We start from the raw sequence: 13,546 nt of genomic DNA, 5'->3' as shown, positions 1-13,546 counted from the left end.
TTTAGCATTCATCTCTGGCAACCATGACACCGATAGCAGTGATTTCAGCAGAAGAGAAAGTAAGTCGTCGAGTGGTAATCACCGATATCAGCAACACAAAGTGAAATTTTAACGCAGGGTTCGAACTAACGTTTAATTGCTATTAATGATTAGAAAGGCACATTGTGAATAGAAAATCAGCTTTTCAGAACCAGAATTTTATGATATGGAAATGCTAATATCATCTTCCAAACTTAGACGTACATGCTCATGATAGAATTAAAAGCAAAAGTATAGAATTGATTGTTCCGTTAGGATACGGCAGGCATGAAGAATGTTTTTTATAGAAGTCGATTTGAAAACGAGTTGAGGCAATATTTGTGATGGCACATATCGCACGACCTTCCTTCTGCCAAACTCCCGTATGAAGGGGGAGGGGAGAATATCAGTATGGAAGCTGATATATCTCCACTGGCAAAAGGAAGGTGGTTTGATTTGCTCATATGTCATCGCGTGCGGAAGGTTTTTTCTATCGACGAGTACTGTCTCTAAATTTCTAATATGACATCAGCATCTAGTCGAATAGGATTTTTATTGCGCGGTTCTGTTTTCTCCATGCGTCCGTCTTGTCGCTACCAACTCCTTTTTTTATTTTTATTTTTTTTGTTTTTTTTTTTTCATGATAGAATTAGAGGCGAAAGTATAGAATTGAATTAAACATGTACGTCTAAGTTTGGAAGATGATATTAGCATTCAATATCATTGTAAATCGTTTAACTTCACGTAGAAGTAATACACTCAAAAAATCATTAATCAGAATTTTATGTGAAGCAACGGCAAACAACAAAAATGGTGTTCTGTGCCATCAGCGGCGATACTGAAATGTATTCTAAATGGTGGCATCACAGTGAAAAATTATCGAGCGGCAGTCGGACAATAGCAGCACAATGTAAAATTCCAACACAAGTTGGTGGCGCATTTGGGGAAAGAAAATCGGTTCTTCTTAGGACCAGCATTTTTTGGAAAGAAGTAGATTATAAAAATGAACTATTTTGGTGGCATCAGTGTTTAGCATGGTAGCTTGGTTACTGTATAGTGATTGGAAAGAAGAAAAGGATGAAACGATGGGTTTTTTTTTTCAAGATAATGAAGCACAATCGCGTGGTAACTAATGAAATTTATATGAAATCAGCTGACTTTGCCGGTGGTTGATGAAGCAATTTAATTTTTGTTTTCTACTTTAAAGTAAATTTATCTCGGAACAGTTTTCTCTCGTACAGTGATTCTTGAAAGAACTGATTTATGTATTTTAATTAATGCTTGTTTTGAATCACTAATAGCAACAAAACCAAAGTTAGAATCGAGCGAGAAAATTTCTTTTTACGCTGACGACAGCATCGCGATGATTTACCGTCAAATCGCTGAAGACGCCACCTTAGTGAATAAATTTTCCCCGTTAACGGCTACTGTTCGAGCCGATACTGATGCCATCGAATTTTCTTCAGTCAATATGCGAATAAATTAAATGACACTTTGAAGAAAATTCTTCAATTCTTCATGGAGGTCCTGAAAAGAACCAATTTACATTACATGCGGCGTCTCTACAACCACTATGCCACAGCCATAACAATGGTCCGAGAAAGGTTCACTTGCTGCCGACAACTGCCATCCTTCGAAATGAATCCGCAGCAGTAACCATGCCGACGACCTCCAGCGACGCCGATGCTGAGACTGCTCTCTTATGTCGATACGACCGCTCTCTGTGGAATGTCGAACAAAATGGCTCGCGCCCAAAGTAATACAGCTGTTATGAATCCAATAAAGCAAGCTCATTGGCCCTGCCTCTTTATTAACCGCTAAGGGTGCACAAAATAGTTGCGCCCATAACAATTAACAAAGGATCGGAGCTAATGAGCTTGATTCCAGTTCGTGACAGCAGCGTGTACGGACGTTGGATTTAATCAGTATCACTACGAAGTGCAAAAAACGGTGACGAGTGCACACTCCGAACCCCCTTATGGGTGACAAAACAGTCGGTTCGGCTGTGAACCAAGCCACCAAAATAAAATTAAATCAAACAACATTTACTCTGCTCTGGAGAATTACGATGCCGGTGATTCACTGACCAAAGGTAAACAAAAACAACAGCCTTTGCAGAAGAACTGTTCGGATGTGGGCAGCGAGGGGCCTCAAGTGTACTTTTCGACTATGCGTCGAGGGAATCAAGCTCATCGCCGAGGGGAAGACAATAAGATAATAAAGTTCTCAAGCTCCTGAAAGAGTCAAAATTGCGAGCATTACACGCACGACATACCCGGGACCAAACCATTAAAAGTGATATTGCGCGGCCTTGACAACACGGACGTAAATGAATTGAAATAGGAATTGGCGGAATGCGGTTTGAAACCATTGAACGTGTTAAAAATCGTACGGCACGATGATGATGATGATGATGATGATGATACTACCATCTATTGTAGCAAGGCACCTGCCGATAGCACTGGCCATATCTGACAAACGATTTGATCATGATTATACTACTGTTTGTATTTCATCAGACTCCTGTATGAAGGGCCAAAAATGGGTGTGGTGGTTCCATAAGCAGAGACACTTATGCGAATCCACGGTATGAATAGAGAATCTCCTTCCAGAAGAAAGTTCGTACATAAAATGTTATAATCTAGCCCGATGATACAATGTTATAATCGTACGGCACGATGAAACCAAGAAATATCGGGACCAGCTCTACCTGGTTCACCTCCAGCATCGATCTACCACCCTTAAGGAACTACGTTCAATTATGGTCATAAATAGCACCATCATTGAGTGGCAGAGATAGAAACCGGTGCATCGCGACATTACGCAGTGTAAGAAAAGTGGCGGACATTACGCAGTGGCGGAAATCATCACTCCGACAAATGCAACGCAATGGAGACCCAAATGTGTAAAAACCATCGGAACACAGCTAAGAACTGTCCCAAGCGATCGGAAGCCATCCAAATCCTTAGGCAATCATAAACAAAGCATCAACCAAAACGTGATAAACCTCCAGCGCTGACAGCAGACAATTTTCCGGAACTATTCCCACCGAGAAGCAACATGCCAGCTACATCACCCACTACTAGCTCTCAATGGCCTCCTCTCCCTCCTCCTGGTTTTCGGAAGCAGCGTGATGGTGAGCCCACCTCAGCAGAAGATACTGCTCCGCTATTCACACCGGAACAACTGGTCCCAATATTCAGTCAGCTTGCTGCTCGCTTGCATAGCTGTAAAAGCCGATTTGACAAGATCCTCACTCTGGATATCCTCGTGATAGAAAACGGCTGCTAGGGTGAGTTTGGTCAATGGAACACCTCCTTAGCCGTGCGGTAAGACGCGCGGCTACAAAGGAAGACCATGCTGAGGGGGGCTGGGTTCGATTCCCGGTGCCGGTCTAGGCAATTTTCGGATTGGAGATTGTCTCGACTTCCCTGGGCATAAAAGTATCATCGTGCTAGCCTCATGCTATACGAATGCAAAAATGGTAACCTGGCTTGGAAGCCTCGCAGTTAATAACTGTGGAATCACTAAATACCGTCGCAGTGGTTGAACTGTATACTGACTTTATATGCACCTTCAATATAATGTATTGAATTACAAAAAACAGAGAAATTAACAAATATTAAAAAAAAACTAACGGAAACCATCGCACTTGTGGTGGTTGTCGTGGTTGAAGCAGATCATTCAACCTCAACAAACCAGTATTTAATGTGAAGAAAGGATTGATTACCAAAATGGCGTCAATTGCTATCCCGCACCATCAGTGTTGATGCTGAAAAATTATTCTAAATGATAAGGTTTTAGCGAAAAGTCAGGATCGTCATTGTCGTTTGAATGGAGAAAATTTGATAAATTAAGTCGAATAGTATGTTTGTCGGAGTGAAGATTTTTCCCAGCGGTCAATACCACTTCTTAGATTAAATAGTTTTAGTTCTGAAAAATACTGTTTGTAATTAATTCTTTAACTTCCTCTCACTTTACCACCGGCGCCATAGAAAACGATACCCGTATGCTTCCATCGCGGGCGGATACCAATAATGCAAATAAATGCGGATGCAAATAAATATATTTGAGTTTGAGTTCGCACTGGTTCAGATTCTGATTATTTTTCCTGAATTGTGTTAATCCCTTTTCCACGGTTGTAGACTCAAAGTCCACCCAACTGGGAGCTGCTAATCGGCTTCTTAGTTCGGTTGACATGCGAGTAGTTTACTCATTGTTAATGAAGAGACACAAACTATGATAACAAATATCATCCATTTCGTAGAGCTACGTAGTCCTACGTCACTTTTGCGTACAATTGGGCTGCACATTTGAGTTTTTTCTACTGTTCGTTATTTTATGTGACGTTTACTTTCGTCATTTTTTTGTCTTTATTAAAGGGATTTTCAGTCCACGGTTGGCTCATGACAATGAATATCGAATATAATTTATATTAAACATACATTGACTTACTGGCCAATTTTTAACAGGTTCCGAGTGTTCTGCGAAAGTGACATCTGTACAGGGTGTATAGCCAACCCCATGGCCATATTTCTGGGTATTTTTATGGTTTCTTGACCTGCAGCCAGTATTGGTCGGCATATTAGTTCTAGTTTCTGGAGAAAGCATAAAACATGACGAAAGTAAACGTCACATAAAATGACGAGTTGTAGAAAAAATGTATTTTGAATCTTCGATTTCGGAAGGGGACAGAATGATAGAAGAGTTTCCGCATGTAATGGTTCTGGTTTTATAAAAATCCAAAATTTTGACTCTCTCAACCTTTTTGTCTAACCCCTGTATTGTGAACTTCTAGTGCGAAGGTTATTCTACAATTCTGATGTATAGTTCGTTGTTTGAATTCCATTAATAACGGAGTAATAGCACCAGTAACTTAAACTAAATGTTTGGAATTTTGTTATTATTTAGTATAAGTTAGTGTAACTATAGTTGAATTCAAAACAACACAATGTTCGGCAGAGTTGTAGAAAAACTTCCAAATAAGAAGTCCACCATACATCACATTATAAAATTTTGCTTCTGGAATGAATTATTGGCAAACTATTAAATGATCAAACCTAAATTACTAAATGACCGATAACATATATAGCGCTACTAGGTTAGTCCACCACATTTCAACAAATTTTAAAATTCAGCCTCTGGAATAAGATATTGACAAACTACTAAATGGCCGCGCTCAAATTACTAAATGTCAAAAACATGCTTGTCCAAATAAGCTTCCGAAACGATCGATGGAACACAGCAAAAAAATCTACTACTTTTAAGAATTATCAATGAGGGAATCAAATGCAAAGGGGTGTAAGTGACATAGTGTTGAGAAGAATGGGTGTGAAGTTTTTCAATATTTTTTCGTTCCATACAAATCGTGTGAAAGTTCAAAAAATCATTAATTTTCTGTGAGTTTTTACATTTTTAAGAAATAACGTACGAAATATATCAATATATTGCCGCAAAGCTCTGAAACCAAAGCATTTTCCAACATAGTCAACTCAAATTTGACCAAAATGTCACTTACACCCCTCCAATTATCCTTTCAAACAAAACACTGGATATACAATATTTGAGAAAATTTAAATTCTCACGAACCTTTAATTTGTTGGTATCCAATCAATAAATTAGATTCCTTTAGAGTCAATTTTCATTTATTTTTATAAAGATGTCTCATTTTCCACGGGGTGTTCTAGTTTTAGTCGTTGAAGATAATTGAGCAGATGCGTTTTATTATCCATCCAAATATTGTGGATTCCTTATTTGGTCCGGTCAATGAACTTTTTTGCTTGCAACTACAGATCAGTACAAACGTACATATGGCTCTGCTTTATCTGATACAATAAATAATCGTGAATATGTTGACATTAACCGTTTCACACAGTACTCCTGCAGCCTTCTTTCAAAGCGACTTTAAAATCCTTACCAACTTCAAACGACACGTGCCGATCCTTCCTGTGTTCCAGTAGCTTCTGTTGATCGGTCAGACTTAGATTCTCCCGCGAAAGCGACTTGACTAGAATTCCTCGCAGCATCTCCAGCGTCGTGCTGGGTATCCGCTCGATCTGCTCACCCAAATCATTCATATTCACACCCATTTCTACTGATACCAATATGAAACCAACGGGTAAATATCACCGCTCAATCACTTTTTCTTCCTACTACAGCACTTCGGTGAGGATTTGATTCACATGATCACTTGCGGCTTCTGCGACACTCGAACCCCATCCACTGTGCAACTTCTCGCATCACTTGCTTATCGGTTATTTTTTCGCTCGAAGAAAGCGTTGACGTGCTGTTTGCATTTCACTAAAGAGGACGCGTTGAAGATGAAAGACGCAGAGACGGAGTTTGCTTAGCTTGAAGGTGTTAACTTCTCTCTAACCACCTGATCACCGCTGTGGACGATCATGTCAGCATCACTAGGCTCCGTTTCTACAACGCCACAAATCGCCCACTAATAACAATCTTTTGAAACGTAAACTGTGCGACACTGTAACGAAACGCGAATCAGGCAAACTACCGGTTCGGACACGGTGACAGATTTTTCAATCGATTCTTTCTTCCAACTCCTGAGCGCTAGTTAGGGGCATTTGGTTGCACAGAATTAACAATTATATTTCTTTCATTGATTCTTCTGAAATTAATTTGATATAATCGATTAGTTCGATGTCTTACGCTAAGCACAATTTTCACACAAATTGAATGGATCGACTGTTGACATCCCTAATTCACACCTTGGGCCGTAAGTGCCAACTGCTGCCACTGGCCATCGGACTGAAACCCATTGATTGGATTTGCGTTTCAAATTTTCCTCGCTTATCTCACATCACTCAGCGAAAACCAATTATTGCAATTTCACGATTTGAACTCCGGTTCACTATCAATCAGCGCACTGCACTGCATGCCCATATGTAGAGAGACTAAAATATTGCGCCGCGCACGCTCCGGTAAGACACCGTCCGGTCTAGTGTCAAACATGCAACTAATCGTCATCATCACCGTTGTCTGCCTGCCGGGTTGCTGGCCGTTAGTAGACGGGCACAGAAGACGACGACGATGATGACGTGATTGAGGAGGAAGCTTTACTTACTCACCGATCCAAAACTGTGGCTATGACTTATTCGCACGTTAAGAATAGTAGGGACAAAAAATAGGATGCTGATATGGAAAGTTTACTTCTTTTCAGGGATAATGAACGGTATAGAACGAAATATAATTAACAAATAAATTATGAACATTATTCAATTATGTATGCAATCGATATATATAATATTATACTGCTGAACTGTTTTGAATCGACTTTCTTTTCAAGAAATATTTTTTGAAAATGAAAATAGCATAAATAAATATTTTAACAAATAAGCAGAAATGAACTAAATTTCTAAATTACTTGGATTACTCGCGAATTTCGAGAAATGTTTAGAAATCTACTCTCCAATGCAAATATGTTTTTAGTAAACATTTCTGGCTCAAACATGTTCGAGACTATTTGCAATGTTGCAGTAGAATCTATTATTTCTTCAACAAATTTGTATGAATTCACTAGAATCATTAGTGAGCTTGAAAGACTAAATATGAATCTATAGAAGAATTCCTACACATTTAATATTTTTTACCGGGATCTCAGCAAAATGGTCAACTTTTACCGAGATTCGCACAGCCGTGCCCCAGCAAACATGTTTTTTGCCGAGATTTCTGTCAAAATTGCTGAAAATCAGCAAATAATTTGCCGAAAATCAGCTAACAAACATCATTTTTGCCGGAATATCAGTTTTTTTATTTTGCTAGCGCATGGCTGTGCAGTTTTTTGCCGAGCTGCAGAAATAAAAACTAAGTGTGTATAAACTTGTCTATGATATTTTTTTTGGGATACAATTCTCCTGGAGAATAATTCTAATTAATTCTAATAAAATTATTTTTGAATCCACTAAAAATCATTTGAATTCAACTTCGAACTCTATAAGAACATGTTAATAAACTTGTTATTCATGGGTGATTCTTAGCGTGACGTTTCCTCGAGTCTACATTCTCTTGTTTGGTTTTCTCTCACACTAAGCTGGATTCAATAATCTCCATGCGCATTCTCAATGATAAACCGAACGAATGGACGTGACAATATTTCTTTACAACTAGTCAACTTTTTTACGACAGCCGGCTTGCCCAACGCAACAGAATGGGGTTCGATGACGACGATGACACTGAAAGGCACCCTCTATTGCTAATGTGTTTGCATTTAATTGAGATGGTTTAATGCACATCTCGTGAAGGTACTAACTAGTAGGATGTTTCTGGAAGATAGTATAGGGTAAACGTACCCTTAATGGATAATGAGATTTATCATAATTATACATTTTACGACGGTTTCAATTGATGCGTCGTGCTTTAAATGTCCTGGTCAATGCAACTTATCCTAAGATTTCGCTTGAAAAACTATTGAAAACAATTATTTTTCTTAATAAAAATGACTCCCTTGCACCTATAGTGATGTAACTGTTCCAATAGTGGAGAGTCTCATAACAAATCAATGGATAGCACCACTATGGGAACCAAAATTATTTTTTACCGTCACTAAAGGAACAGTGTAGTAGTGCAAGCAATATTTGGTCGTTGTTGATGTTAAATGACATCAATCATTATTGTTAGCAAATTTATTAGTTTATCTATTGAATAAGATATTAAAACTGTAAACTTTCCATAAAAAACGATTTTTCAAAAATATTTTCTTTTGTGGATCTACTGATACCTCCACTATTGGTACCGTTACCCTAAACATATAAAAAAGTTGAAAGAATGTACGGCGACAAGAGTAAACAACGTCAACGGATTACATCGCATTAGAGGTTTAAAATTGCAAACTCTCCAAACTCCCGTGTTTTTTCGTCAACTCTCACATACAAAAGGGCATGCGTAGATAATGATTAAAACTGAACTCTAACCCACTTTTGAACTCTAACCCACTTAAAAATAATCTAAGAATCCAAAATAATATTTCACAATAAATCAACGAAAAATGTGCACAAAATCACGTTTGATAATTAACGTAAATGTACTTAGATCAAATGGTCAGGATCCTGGCAAATCGCACTAAGCGCCAATGAAAAAATACCCGTTTTCTTGCACAAGCCTTCGTGTAGCAGATCCAACTGATCTCAAATCGTATCGGATATACATCCATCCTATAACAGATAATATCCAACAACAAACGTACGAATGAATTGATATGTATTGTTTTTCTGTTTTCATACAACGAACAAAATACCTATCACAAGTCAGTCAAAAAAGCTCTTGGTGCGGTTTCGCTGAATCCCGAATCCCGATCAAATGAGTTCGAAAAGTTTGTACATGGATTTTGAAAATCAACCTAGCAAACTATGCCTTTTGGATTAATTAAAGACTTGGAGAATATCATACGGTGATGATGTACAGTATTGGACAACATATTTGCAATTAACCTAGTACAGACAGACTAAGTAAAGTAAAAGAACGCTGTAATCGAACAAAATGGTCGGGGTTCTGCCAAATCACACCAAGCGCCAACAGAAAATAACCAAATTTTCTGCCTAAGTTTTAGCTTGGCAGATTTAATCGCAAATCGTATTTGATATCCTTCAACTCCATAACTGAGGATATCCTGCAACAAATATACGTATGGATTAATATGAAATGATTTACGTTTTCCCAAAATTAAATAGTTGAAACTATTAAAAAAAAGCAATTTCCTCATGAGGAAAACACAGGGAAAACGTTCCGATCTCATTGAACACATATTCATCTCATTGCGAAACAAAGAAATACGGCACTAAATTCGTCGCTTCTTTTTGCAAACATGCATGCTCACTGCTGAAAAAATCACAAAAATAAGAAACAAATCAAGTTCCTTTCCATTGCTATGTTTTTGATGAGATGAACATCGGTGCCATGAGATGAAATCCAGAAGCAGTTCCCCTACATATGCAGCTTTGTATATCCCATATTGAGAATTAATTTCTCTCCTAAATTTCATTTTCGATAACCGTATTGCATCTTTGTGGCACTCAGGTTGTTAATAAAGGTTTCTGTAATCGCATCAAAATCCTTCAAAACATGCTCAAATAGTCAAACCATGTTTCTTACTTCAAATGATTAATACGTCGATTGATGCAAAATATTCCAGAGATTCTCGATGGAATTGATGCAGGTGATTGAGATGCCATTCCATCACCGGTATGTTTTGCCTTTATCGTATACTAAAAAGGGGATGTAAAACAACAACATTGTCCTCTCTTGTAAATGTTGGGACAAACGCAACTCTCAACAATCATTTGTCCCAAATTGCAACGGAATAGGACAATGATCGCCTGCCGCGCATTCAAATAAATAGTCGGTTTTCGATGATGTTTTTGGTTAAATAAGTATCAGTTATCAATGTTTAGACATAAACATAACCATCTGTTGACATGATTAGTGTTTTACTTCTAAAATATACAAGTTATCGCAATTTGAAAAGTTCACAACAATTCCAAAGAACCCATATTTTTTGACGTCTCTACCTATTTTAAAAATCGAAAACAAAAACCAAAAAAGTGCTGCACGTGTGAACCGGTCTGAAAAATTCACCAGATGTTCGTTCAAAGTCGGGTAAATGTTAGGTCAATCTTGAAAAACAGCACCTTTTCCGTTTTTTTGTTTTAAATTTAAAAAAAAAACTCAAAGCGTAAGGAAATATGGGTTCTTTGGGAAAGTTGACCTTAAATAAAAATCGATTGAGCTAATCAGAATTTTGACGGGAACGGTCAATTGCATGTAAAACAATGTTAAGAAAATTATTTTGAGCTATTTAGTGGAATGTCTTCACTTGTCATAAGACGAGTTTATACAATCCCTTTTAATTCCACCACTTAATTGTACCTCGACAGATACGTATTTCGACCTCAACAGTGAGGTCGTCTTCAGTGTCTCGTACTTGACTCGACTTAAGTTCCCAGAAAAGGTACAACCCTGTATTCTTGAAATATGAGATTCCCAGAATTCCCAAAGTAGAAATTACCCTGGGAGAATTTTTGGGAGGGCATTTTCTCAGAATTATAGAACCAAAAATTAACGGAGCAATTCCTCAAAATTCTTACTGTGGAAATTCTCCAGAATTCTTGCAGGAGTCTTGAATTCAAAGAATTTCTATATACAGAAAGAATAGCTGGTGGCTGAGTTTTCGGAGTTCCGAGAGAAGAAATTTTCCAGGATGGGTTAGATAAAAAGGTATCAAGAGGATTTCTTGCTCTTATGTGTGAAATGGCCCAATGCTATGCTATGCTGCTATGCTGATCACCGTATCGAACTATTGCATGGCACATTACATCATGTCATTAGTTACAAAATCAGATTTATAAACGATAGCATATCTGACAAACCAGTGGCAGGTAATTTGACTGAAACAGTTGTTTGCCCTTACAGGCCATTTAACTGAAAATGTCGATTGACCGAATAGATCATTTGATCAAAATTGCAATTTGGTAAGAATGTTCATTTGGCAGAAAGACTAAATGGCGTCCAAAAATGTCATTTCCGCAAAACAATAATTTTAGCCAAATGGCATTTTCTGCGCTGAATTGATTATTTTGCCAAAAATTCGTTTAGGTTATTTGGCAGAAAATGCCGTTTGGTCGATAGGATTGTTTTGCCGAAAGGACATTTTCGGGCCGAATGACTCTATGCCAAATGATCATTACTACCTGTCGCTTTCGGGCAAACATTTTCGGACAATTCATTTCGACCTAATAACAGTTTCGAATATACATTCATTTCGGCTGAAATTTGGTTAGATGACTTTTGGCTTAAAGGCCAGTAGTAGAGAGGTTACGAAATTTTGTTCAATGGTCGTTTGACATAAAGGTTATTTCGCCGTAAATGTCATTTGACCGAATGGGTGGACATTTTTGACCTGTTCAGTAATTGACATGTCTATCGACATTTTCACCACATGGCTCATTCTGTCAAACGTCCGTTTCGGCCACATGGCATTTTCGGACTGATGACCTATTCAACCAAACCACCATTTCGGTCAAACGATCTGTTAGGGAAAACGATTTTTTTTGGCCAAATTACCAGTTCGACCGTATTTTTATTTCAGCCAATGTAATTTCCCAAGAATTTCTTATGGTCAATGCACTAGTCGTTCGATAACTGAAATGCATTCTAGACGGCAAACGGTTGTCAGTCGACGTCAGAATGAATAGAAGGGCATTTGATTGTGCAGCGTAATAAGGCAGCTATCATCGACTTTGACATGGTTTTTAAGTTCAGCAGACCGACAACTGCAAAACTGTTACAACTATCCAATTGCAGTTGAAAGGCATTGCAGTTAAATTACTTGCAGTTATCGGAAATTCCATGTCAAACTATCCGTCCTTATTATTTTAGACTGAACAAGCCAACGTTAAAACACCCATTCTTCCAGCCGCATTCTTCTAGAATTATGATGAATTTTCTGTGTGAAAATTCGGCTATTAGAGAGCCAGTATAAAGTTTGTTAGCTCTGTGATAGCGTTATAGTCGCACGTGCGGCTTATTTAATGTTCACAGTTACTTGGGTCAACATGAACTTTCCGCGGAAATTCCGAACATTTTTCTGTAGAAATTTGGAACAATTTCTCATGAAAATTTTGAAGAATTTCTTAATGTAAATTTCGACGAATTTCCTGCTGAATTTCCAAACAATTTTCATCGGGATTTCCAAAAAGCTTCTGTTGGTAAATCCAAATAATTCTCGAAACTTTAAAGTTTTTGTTTTGTTTTTATTAGCGAGACTTTCAGCCCAGGGCTGGCTTGTCTCGAATAACTTTAAAGTTATATATAATAATATATCAAAATTATTTACAAATGAACATTTTGGAAAAACTTAAATAATTTTCCGGAGAAGTTTATCAATTTTTTAGGCGAAATTCAAATGATTCTTCCTTTAATGTTTAGAAAATATCCCGAATAAAAGCAAAAAAACAACAACTTAATTCACCGAGTGATATTGTCTTTCTTGCATTTAGCCAAGACACCAACCTTCTTCTTCTTATTGGCATTACATCCCCACACTGGGACAGAGCTGCCTCTAAGCCAGGTTACCATTTTTGCATTCGTATATCATGAGGAAAGCACGATGATACTTTTATGCCCAGGGAAGTCGAGACAATTTCCAATCCGAAAATTGCCTAGAGCGGCACCGGGAATCGAACCCAGTCACCCTCAGCATGGTCTTGCTTTGTAGCCGCGCGTTTTATGGCACGACTAAGGAGGGCCCCTATAAGACACCAACCTTATATTGTGCTAAAAGGGTTTAATAGCCGCCAGACATTCTAAAAACTCACGCTCCTCTAATGTGAACGTGTACTATACAAATGTGGAAGTGTTGGCTTGAGAAATGGATTACGAGTGATTTGACTATGCGTCCAATTTGGGAATCTCGAGCTCGTTCAGTAGCCGCTAGGTTGCGAAGGCCGACGAAGGTCCTTCTTAGCTTAGTTGGTTAAAGCACCAGTCTAGCGTTCTCTAGGGTCATGGGTTCGAG

The 13,546-nt window shown here is 38.1% G+C and overlaps 1 protein-coding gene across 18 annotated transcripts in view; it reads right to left on the bottom strand.

Moving 5' to 3' along the window:
• Positions 1-13,546, bottom strand: part of LOC134227627 (capping protein inhibiting regulator of actin dynamics) — a 477,592-nt gene that overhangs the window by 70,786 nt on the left and 393,260 nt on the right. For 2 of the 18 annotated variants that reach the window (XM_062709248.1, XM_062709252.1), the window contains exon 1: positions 5,936-6,991. The exons of the other annotated variants lie outside the window; for them this stretch is intronic. In XM_062709248.1, coding sequence (XP_062565232.1) covers positions 5,936-6,107 — 172 coding nt within the window. In that variant the 5' untranslated portion in view covers positions 6,108-6,991. Of the gene's footprint in view, positions 1-5,935; positions 6,992-13,546 lie in introns of those variants that run through there. 18 annotated transcript variants of the gene reach the window in all.

The sequence above is a fragment of the Armigeres subalbatus genome, chromosome 3 (assembly GCF_024139115.2).
Source record: "Armigeres subalbatus isolate Guangzhou_Male chromosome 3, GZ_Asu_2, whole genome shotgun sequence".
Taxonomy (NCBI): domain Eukaryota; kingdom Metazoa; phylum Arthropoda; class Insecta; order Diptera; family Culicidae; genus Armigeres; species Armigeres subalbatus.
The sequence above is the reverse complement of the archived record's forward strand: the minus strand, read 5'-3'. Positions and strand labels throughout refer to the sequence as shown.